Source organism: Pollachius pollachius, assembly GCF_949987615.1.
Source record: "Pollachius pollachius genome assembly, chromosome: 11".
NCBI lineage: Eukaryota > Metazoa > Chordata > Actinopteri > Gadiformes > Gadidae > Pollachius > Pollachius pollachius.
This window is the reverse complement of record NC_136944.1, coordinates 21,315,160-21,326,037: the sequence shown is the minus strand read 5'-3', so window position 1 is coordinate 21,326,037 and position 10,878 is coordinate 21,315,160. Positions and strand designations below refer to the sequence as shown.

General features: G+C 49.7%; 1 protein-coding gene across 1 annotated transcript in view; it reads left to right on the top strand.

The window, feature by feature from the left end:
- The window catches only part of asic2 (acid-sensing (proton-gated) ion channel 2), a gene marked incomplete at its 5' end in the record, with an annotated part of 274,547 nt that overhangs the window by 4,311 nt on the left and 259,358 nt on the right, over positions 1-10,878 (top strand). The window contains 1 exon segment of the mRNA XM_079746190.1: positions 1-164. This exon segment is cut by the window's left edge and continues 423 nt beyond it. Within this exon segment, the coding sequence (XP_079602316.1) occupies positions 1-164 (164 nt within the window).

Here is a 10,878-nt window from a genome sequence, read left to right as displayed (position 1 = left end):
CCGAGGTGCTGGCCTTCCTCCAGGAGAGGGCCAACTTCACGGCGTACCGGCCCAAGACCTTCAGCATGAAGGAGTTCTCGGAGCGGGTGGGCCACGACCTCAAGGAGATGATGCTGTACTGCCGCTACCAGGGACAGGAGTGCAGCCCCCGGGACTTCCAAACCGTGAGTACAGCAGTGTCTGGGTTTGCTCGAGGGTCGGCGGTGGCGTGTTTGCTGTGTGTACACGTATGTTCCTCCGTGTAGGGCTGGTGGGGGGTCGGCGTGATGTAATTTCATGTGTCATGGTGGAGCTCAACCCTGGGTGCCCAGGAGGGCCTCCACGCAATCTCTCCGTGGAGATGACGGGAAGATAACCAAAGGTTCCTGCAAAGGCTGTTGACTTTAAGCTGCTCTGATGCAAAGCCATGTCTGCTCACGGGGATGGCTTGTTGATGTTAACCGTTGGATCGTGAACGACTGCATGTTGCGTTCCATTGCACGGCTCTTATCCTAGCTCTCTTTGTTGTTTATGGGGAATGGGTTAACCTAACGATTGTTAGTGCTTGGCACTTCGTTCTATGAACTTCCTACTGTACCGACAGCGATATTTTGTTTCTCTTTCTTCTGACAAATGTGCTTATTGTAAGTCGCTTTGGACAAAATACTCATGGCGATTCAGCTGCTCTGTTATTACTTTCAGTTATTAATTATCAGTTATTATGTCAAGCCTTATGCTAGTATTCTTTGTAAGCTTCATCATCACCTGGTAATTGAGAGACCAACTAGCAGTCCAGTAGCCAAGTTCTTTTTTGGGATTATCGATTGCATAACATGCTTATTTTGCTTGTCATGCTAGACAGTTGCGCACCGTCAGTGTGATGTGTGTGGTAGTATCACAGTATTAGTATGCACGGCTGAATCCCACTACCTAAAGAAGTGCCCTTTGTTATACGGTACAACGCCTCACATTCATGATGCCTTGTTTCCGTGGCCAATTATTTCTAGCTCACACCAGAGGCGAGAATGATTGCTTGCTACCTCAAGGTGGTGTCTAGCCTGCACTTAAAACACACTTGTAGTGCACTCTCATCATCTTCATTGGCCAAAGTCCATCTGTCATATTGTGAAGAGGACACTTGGCAAATGTATGAAATATAAAAAAGTAAGTCAAAGATGAATATTATACTATCACTAGTTGGCCAGAGGAGGAGAGAAGGACTACATTTTGGAAACACGACAATATTACCTAATCAATTTCTCAATCAATGCTGTTTTGTTACCTCTAACTTTGTGTTGTTACCCAGAGTAGCAGATGCCTATATCTTTAGTCCACGCCTGTGCGCAGAGAAGGACTGAAGACGCTGCCAATGAGATTCTCAGTATCGCTGTTTACTTGTTAAACACGACAGAGTTGTACACACCAGGCCGGGCTATCAGCGCTCTCATGTATTGTGTCAATGGAGCAGTGACACGAATGGAGATTGTCCTGAACTCAGTGGTCTCTCTCATCCACCAGCTCTTCGGCTGAGGTGTGGAGAGAGAATCTGGGGCTGCTTTGACGTTAACCAGCGCTAATGCTCCCTTCTGATCATTTATTTACTTTTTTCGCTCAGAGCTTTACTTTTGCCCCGGGTGTGCAAACTGCGCTCGCATGGCCTGAGATCAAATGTGAATCGAGGAGCAAATATGATGTTTGAGCCGGTCTCAGTTTTTGGAGGAAATCCCTGTGATTCCCTGTGAAACCAAGCCCTTTAGCTTCCCTGATCCCGACAGATTTGATCCCCATTGAAAAACATTTAATTTAAAGAGACAGAGCTGTCTGATGGCCAGGTACACTTGTACTGAATTGTATACGGTTCCGATCTCTCCTTCTGGGAGTTTTTCCAAGGCTGTACTGTTCGTAACGGGACCTGACTCAATCAGCACGGCGGTTCGTCTGGTACCGACAGTGTGGTGAGACCGACGGGTTCAGAGGGGCGCTGGTGCCTTTCAGAGTAGCTCTATATTCAACCCTTTCAGGTATATACATCTAGTGTGATATCTGGTACTTGAGCAGCGCTGCAGGTCCCTACTTCTTTCCAGTTTCCTTCCACACTAACCAGAGGTTTTGTACCTTCCACTGACTCCTTTTCATCTCGTGGAAGGAACTACAAAGCCGGCACTCACAGCTCTCTGGTCCAGTTATAGGATGAACTTCCTCCCTAGCTGTACTGGTCCCCACTGGACAGCTGTCTGACGCGTCTTCCCTCACGTCCTGCCCGGCGCTGCCATCAAAGATAATCTGGCCGACAGAAAGTCTTCTGGAAGGCATCATCATCCTCTTTGTCCTCCGCCCGTTCACCACACCTCCTCGCTACAGCCCCGCGCCCCCCCGGTGAATCCTCTGACGTGCCCCCTCTTGAACCTCACCCCCGCGTTGCTCTCTCTCTCTGCTCCTCTCTCCCTCCTGCTCTGTCTCCCTCCACCCCTCTCTCTCTCTCTCTCTCTCTCTCTCTCTCTCTCTTCTCCCTCCTTCTATCTCCTTCTCTCTCTCTCTCTCCCACCCTCTCTCTCTCTCTCTCTCTTCTCCCTCCTTCTCTCTCTCTCTCTCTCTCTCTCTCTCTCTGCTCCTCTCTCTGCTCCTCTCTCCCTCCTGCTCTGTCTCCCTCCACCTCTCTCTCTCTTTCTCTCTCTCTCCCCCTCTCTGCTCCTCTCTCTCTCTGGCTGCACTTCTCGTATCTCCAGCGCTCTGTCGGGGGGGGAAAGACACCGGGGGCGAAAAAAAGAATACTGGCAGACTTGGGTGATGTTGCATAGACATGGATTTCCCCCCACACCACCACGACCACCACCACTATCAGCCCCACCAACCTCACCACCACCGCCTTCATCATCACCACCATCATCATCAGCACCACCATGACCGACAGACATATCTCTCACTCACACCCACGCAGGGTCTCCTGGGCTAATGTCATCTCTGGAAAAAAGCCTCAGTGTTTGAACTTTGAGAATCATTGTGTTATAGTTGTTCCGAGACCGATACCATTATTGGAAATCCCTCCGATGCTGCCTACAATGCTGTATGGATTATCGGGTGTCTATGCGCTGATCAGATACTACCTCACTTACTACAAAGAATATCAGTAAGTGAACCGACTATACATTGCTGTCATCGTTAGAGAACCCTTCAATAAGAACAAGTGCTGTTAGTAGTTACAATGCTAGATGCTGTATCGGTATACACTCGGTATCAGCTGATACTCAGGTTCAGAGATCGGATCTGGCATCGGGAAGGAAGAACTGGTATGGGAACATCTCTAGTGGGACTGTGGGGCTTCAGTCAGATACTCAGAGCAGCGTTCGCCCCAATAGCCGATGGAAAGTCGGTTTGCCCATTAAACAGCGGCTTGCGGCGTGCTGCACGGCGCCTATATTGTCTGAGATATGTTTATGACATCGTCTCTGTGTAACGACCCCAAACACAAACTCGTTTCTGTTTCACTCACGCTTCATAATGCAGTGTTTGCCGCGACGTTCATGTGCCATCATCGCAGAGAAAACAGGAAACAGATTGTGTTGGATAAATAGTCGGTTCACGGAGATGGAGAAATGTGTGTGTGTAATAATAGCTGTGTGTGATATGCTCCATTCGCCACATACTCGTTCCCCCTCTGCCTCCTCTCTCTCTCTCTCTCTCTCCCTTTCCACTGTCTCTTCCTCTCATGGCCTCACCAAACACGTCTCGCTCTCTCTCGTTCTTGCTCACTCTCTCTCTCGTTCTCTCTCTCTCGTTATCTCTCCCCTGCCCTCTCTACTCTCTCTTGTGGTCTCTCCCCTGTTTGCTCTCTCTCTCTCTCTCTCTCTCTCTCTCTCTCTCTCTCTCTCTCTCTCTCTCTCTCTCTCTCTCTCTCTCTCTCTCTCTCTCTCTCTCTCGTGTCCCCTCTGAGTGTGATTACCACCTTAATTAAACACTAAGTGATCATTCTGACAGGCTACATCAGTGTCTGCCAGAGTGGATCAGGCAGCATCGGGGCTAAAGGCCGCGGCACCGGGCCACCGCACGCGCTCAGACCCAAATGAGACCAATGACGGCGTCCACACCCGCGGCCCTGTCTCACTCACAGGCACGCTCGTTAAGCCGCGGTCCGCGCGGGCCCCCGGTGGGAGTTCACACCGATGGCCAATTAGCCCCTCCTCTCGTCGGTTAGCGCGCCGCGGAGGCTAGCTGGCAAGGCCCCGCCCGCTGGCCGCGGAGCCAGCTCCGACACGGTGTCGACCGCCCGGAGGGATGGCTAGTAAAAGGTGTGAGACACTTTTTATGGTCTTTGGTTTTTATGAACTTTGCGTTTTATCGACTTAAAGGAGAGTCATGCATTCATTTCATTTTGACGGCCCCCCCCGAACCCTAATAAGAAAGGTCGTTGTGTGGCCGCAGGGTTATTAATATTATTTTTATTATTATTATTGCCTCACTTGGCATTATCAAGACCTCCCTTTCGGGGCTCTATAGGGGCTCTTTTCCAAAGGGTATCCGTGGTGATTCTGCCGCCGGAGAGACGCCCTGGCGTGGCCTGAAGCGGACCCTGACAGGCGGCTCAGAGAGAACCAATCCGGAGCTGCTCGCTGTGGGGGGGGGCCCGCAATCATCCACAGGAGAGGCTCCCGGAGGTTAGAGCGCTGTCGGGATTGAGCCGTGGGGGGGAGCCGAGTGGGGCGCTGGACAGGGACGGGGGCGAGGAGAGGAAGGCAGATAAGAAAATGGATCCCTGGCGGTGAGTGATGGATGGGGGAGAAGGGGGGGGACACACATGAGCAGCAGAACTCGACACTGGGGGGAGACGCCCTCATGTCCGCCAGGAGAACAACGAACGAGGGGGAAGGATTACTTAAAATAGTCGTACCGTTATAGCTGGCACTCTATATTTCTGCTATAGGTGTCGAGATTTCCTGATTTCCTGTGACTATATACGGCTATCGTTATTTTGCAGACACTTTTATCCGGTGATTTCAGTTCTTAAAGGAACAGGTCGCGGTTTGGGCCGGCATACAGGTTGGTGTGTGTGTGTGGTCCATCGGGAATCGAACCCAGTGCCTTTCAGCTAGAAATTAAACTAGAAGCCCATTTTCTCCAAACAAAGTTTCCCATTGTCCTATGGGGGGGGGGAGGGGGGGGGGGCTTGGTGAACTGATGCTGGCAGATGATTGGCTTCACCGAACCGTTTGGGAAATCATCCTTGGAAACTGTTTGGAAAAAGGGGAAGGCACTTACGGAAGTACTTGCTGATGCTAAGCTAGTGGACAATGCAACCACAGTTGGGACTCCATCCACATCAACTGCTTGTCTATATTGTGTGTTGTTCTCAGGTCTATTGAGAGTGATGCAATGTGTGTGTCTTTCTTACAAACCGGAATGTTGTCCGGCCTTGAGCAAGTGGTTCGTCTGGGGTTGTGCTGTTGTGTTTTCGAGGGGAGCGCTGATTCTTCAGCCCACGGTGTTTCTGAACAGATAATGACTGTAATTACAAACTGTGAGATTGGCCCGTGTTGGCGGCCTTTAGCTGTTAATGCTCCCAGCCTTTTACACAGAAACAGAAATTGGCAGCTTTCTGCAACATCTTGTCAATAAGCAACACTAGACTCTGGGAGTCTGGGGGTCTTCTGGGAGGAAAATAACACATTGCGAACTTGAGGCAGTTATTTGTGCTGTTTAGTCAAATCCGTTCAAAGCAAAAGGTTGTTTATGTGAAAATTTTAAGAATAAGGTACACAAAAATAATCAGAGAAACAGTCTGGGCGGTGTGACTGAGAAAGCATAAAGCTTTGATATCACTGGTTTATGAGTTAATTAGGGGATCATTGAGGTGTTATCGCGGGGGCGTTTTGATCTGTTTTCAGTGTTGTGTGTTTACGTGTGCGTTCTTATCTCGTCGTCTTTCAGTCTCTATCTCTTCAGCTACGTTGGGTTTCACAACATGGGCGCCTGCAGCATGATTCCAATCAGTAGCACGCCGCCGAAGCCCGCGGCCCTAGTAATCATCTTCGCGGTAGCGGGTCATTGTCGTGTGTTTGACATGTGTTCTGTGACACATGCGGATAATGACTATAAACAAGTCATCAACCCAGCGCGACAAGCTGCCATTATCACATTACTATGGAGTCATTTGGGAAAGTCTATTATCCAGTGCTAATTACAGAGGATGCTGAGAGGGGTAATTAAGGGCCAGGTAGGGGGTTAGCATATTGCTCGAGGATGCTTACAGTTCCACTGATGCTGTTGGGGTGGTGGGTGATGGTCGGGGATCAAACAAACACTATTTCCTACTGGGAAGCCCAACAACAACTCGCCAAACCTCAGCCTATCTATCACGCTGTCCAAAAATGATAAGCCATATTATTGAGAAATGACTCAATTATTATTAGTAATACATGAATCTACTAGAATAATTGTTCAAGTCTAAAATGGGCTTCTCGTGTTTATTGAATGCGTATGAAAAAAATGGGAACAAGGAAAGAAGAATATAAATTCATGTATGAACTGTGTTCTTTATGTCTCGTTAGTTTATAATCCTTGATTAGCCTCTTCGTGATTTTCGCTGTCCTAGAAGAGGGATCTGCTATCCTCGTGTCTCTTGGGGTCTATCTGAAAGCTTTCATCCTTTCTGTTGCTGTATCATACAGCCTATAGTTCTAATATAAACAGCAGCATTGTTGTTGCTCTACGCCTCCAGCATTATTCATTGATGGGCTCCTCTCCCGCGCGGAGAAGGTGTGATCGTCATTAACATCCGGAGGTCTGTGCCAATAATGAGCCCGGCGTTCTGTGCCCTCCCTGACCTCCGTTATGATAGGGGAAGTACCAGGGACGGGCATGTTTGCGAATGTTCATATCTGCTTATGTTCATTTTTTTTAGTCATTTTAAATGACTGTTTTTCGGATCCTGTTTAAAATGTTAGAATTTCTTGGTTCACCTTCATTTATTTTCTCTTCTATTCCATCCTCGATAATATAACAGGACACAACATTTTCCATGGAGCTTTATATTAAAACTTTGCACAAAGTGTCCTTCTGTGGCAGAGAATAATAAGGTGGCTAACAAGCTCGTGGCTGATTCAGGTTATTTTTATGTCGAGTCCAAGCTTCTGCCAGGACTCCTGAACATTGAACTTTGCCAAACTGACGCTGATTTATTTGTCATTAATCCGAGTTCTGTTGCAGATGCGATTACGCATTGAATTATGTTATATGGTTCTTTTAGAGCTAAGTTAGCTAGCGAACCTTTACTCCTAGCGGTGGTGTTTGTGGGAGGAGCTAGAGACTGGGGCTCTACGGCGGTGGAGGAAGTTAGCGTGCTACAGCTACCGCTATAAATGAGTCGAACAAGGTACACTTCTTATGGTAATACCTAGGTATGCATATGTTTGAATGAATTGCATTCTTTTAGCAAGAGAATGTTTTATCAATATTTTAGCCTTCGCTCTCGACTGGGAGCAGGAGGTAAGATATCATTCATAAGGTATCAAGAGTGTCTGACAGAACAATCTCTCAATCACCAACTGCTTCAGAATATGAGCTGTCCCAAATTCGCTTTCCCAGAAAAAAAAAGGTCTACTCTCACACCTTCTTGTGCTGAAATTAAACCTCATTTTATTACAATTTCGGTTCTACTCGGTTCCAATATTTGGTAAGTGGTACACTTGTGGTATAACAGTATTTTTCCCCTCCGCTCATTGTTGAAAATTGGCAGAAATGACGGACTGAGAACCAGAATACCTTTGCTCGCCAACGCAGCCGGAAGGCGACAGTGACAGACATCCTCGTTCAGAGGTTTGAACCGCCTCGTCGGTGTGAGGCAGGGGTTCTAAGGCTGGTGTCGTCAGGCAAGATGTGGGCTGTCTCCGTCCTAACGACACACCTGCCTGTAGATCAAACGTGTTGATGTGCGCCCGGCCCCATGGCCCCCTGGATGGAGGTCAGGTCTGTATTCCTGGCAGGCTTTGTCTTGTCCCGTACCGCTCCCTCGTCCTTCTGTGCTACAGCACAGCACTTGTACTTGAGCCGGAGAATGAGGGCAGCTGCTTCCACATCTCTGCAGGCGTGTTGTGGTCGTCTTTCATCAGCCCATCCATCCGCTGCACCACTATGACGCAAGGACAACCGCCTTCCCTTCCGTCTCCCCCTCCGTCTCCCCCTCCGTCTCCCCTTTCGTCTTTCCTCACGTCTCCCCGTGGTGATTTCCATCTCAAACCCCCCCCCCCCCCCCCCCCCCCACTGTAGGGCTGGGGTCCGGGCAGCGGCTCTGACACGGTACTAAAGCAAATCAAAGCCCTTCAGGTAACAGGTGGCACGGCGACTGGAAGCACGGGGACAGCAGGGTTACACAGCATACAACATTGGAGACTGGGCATGGGGATCGATGGCACGTCGCGGGGACCTGCCTGTATTCCTTCCTTTGGCAGGCATCTCGGGGAACAGTGACATGTATTGAACCTCAATATCGACCAGAGAGCCTTTGATTTTCCAGACATGAGCAAGAGCTTCATATAATCATAGGGGTGGGTGGGTGTGTCTGTGTGTGTGTGTCTGTGTGTGTGTGTGTGTGTGTGTGTGTGTGTGTGTGTGTGTGTGTGTGTGTGTGTCGGGGGGGGGGGGGGGGGACAGTGACTGTGTGTGGGAGACAGTGACGGTGTGTGTGTATGCGAGAAGGAGATAGTGTGTGAGTAAGACAGTGACAGAGTGTGTGTGTGTGTGTGTGTGTGAATTGAATGAAATGCTGGTGACCCTTTTCCATCTGCAGCCCTGCAAGATACAGATTGTTGTTTTGTTATGCTCTCCACTTGGCGATTGTTTAAGATGGTAACCATATTTGCATTTTGATTACATATTAAATGGAAGCTAGGGTGGCAGTGAGGTCCACAAACCTCAATTTGACCGTGTTCGCCTCGGTTCGCTGCACTCTGGTATGACTACTATGTCTGCCGCTGGTAGCTGAGAAGATTTGACTGAACACTGCGTCATGTAATATTCATGTGTTTACAATTAGCACCGTGCAGAGCCAAGCCCGATTGGCTATCTTTATATATTTATATCCCGCCCCAGGTGCGATCTCTCAGCTAACTCCAGAGTGCGCTTTAAGCTTGTTTACTTCTTAAAATACAAAGCGTATTTGTTTGGTGAGATGCTAATTCAAGTTTGGAGGTAAGGTCATTTCTAATTAGAAAGGGAGTCTTGACTCATAATTTGTTAATAAATTATACAGGGCAGGATTGAGTGTAAAATAAACACTCATAACCGTATACTCGTTATGTGTATATTGCCTAATTGAACATTTCACAACAATTCAATTAATAATTCCATAACATGTCGCTCACATATGTGTAATGTTATTGAACGGACACGAGGACAGCAAGAGTCGTTTGATCTTCTCATATCAGTCAGTCTGTGGTCCAAAAGCAAGAAATCCCAAGCCTGATAAACACCTACCTATAGGCCTACAGGCCAACAGTAGCCAATCACAACTTGGCGGTAGACTGTGAGGTCCTCCGGTCCCCTGTTTAGCGACAGCAGCGTCCGTGTGCTAGCGCTGTCTAGCACACGGACGCTGTTAAGCTCCGGCCTGAAGGCTCACAGCTCCAGGGGCTTCTGCACCACCAGCGGACCAGAGACATCGCTGAGGGTGGAGCATGAATCTCATCTGCGGGCTTATCACCCCCAGCATCAGGGAGGCGATAAGCGGCTGCCCGGGGTTGATGGATGTGTTCTGCACGCGGGCTGGAAAGCTGCACCGCCTGAGACTGCTGAACGCTCCCACCTGGCACTGGGTCGTAGCAGAACCGACACGGGCAGCAGAAAGCGAGCATCTCTGAGCATGAGTCGTTGTGTGTTAATCCGCGATGACCCTGAGGGCTGGAAGTCACTTAATCAGCGGTGTCATTAGAGAGAGAGAGAGAGAGAGAGAGAGAGAGAGAGAGAGAGCTCTGATCACACCCTGGTCAGCATCAGGTGTTCAGAGCTGAGTGAACGGCCCCACTCCACTCTGATGGTCTCCACCCGAACCACCACCACCACCACCACCAAACGGGGCGGGAAGGGGCCGGGTCGTCACGACGCCTCCGGATGTTTTCCCTCAGCGAGCCTCGGCCCAACGGCTCGACGGGGGGGCAGTCAGTCAGTGCGTCGGGGAGGTGTCTGCTAACGTGGGAGGCGGAGGAGAGCGAGACTCCCCGTGGCTCCGCCCCCTGCGTCTCACGCCCCCCCCCCCCCCCCCCCCCCCCCCCGACTTAGTGAGGCAGTGTCAGGAGTAGCGGGGGCTGGAGGAGTGTGACAACGAGCGAGAGACGGAGTGAGACAGAGTGAGTGTGAACACACACCGCGAGCCAGCATGTGAGTGTTTTGAGTGCCAGATCGGGGGTGTGTGAGCTGTGAGTTGCACGCTGCGCTGCATCTGTAATACTCACATTTACATTTAGACCGAGGCGCCGATGAGGACATGATGCGAGGGGCTCTTGCATATGGATGTATGCAGATAGGAAGGTGGGAACAGAAATGGGAGGTTTTTTTTTTGGACAATGTCGACCTGAGTGTTCGACGTGGCGTTCTCTACCACTGGAGGTAATTAATAATGCGCCCCAGCGAGGTCCAGGGGGATCCCCTCGTCTCCGTGTCAAACGACAACAAAGCGAGGCCATAGCGTCCGTAAAACCCAGAGTCACTAAAATAATGGAACTCTACGACCTATTTACCCGTGTCTAAGGTAAATACACACGACACTCCGTTGTCATGTGTATTCCTGTGTCCTGTCTACTAAGTTACAAGGCCTTACTGTTATCTCTCTCTTCTGCTGCTCTGCAGTCTTGTCCCTGCGTCTGTCTTCGCTTCACTCCCTCCTCTCTGGTTTACCCCACTGGAGGTTCTTGA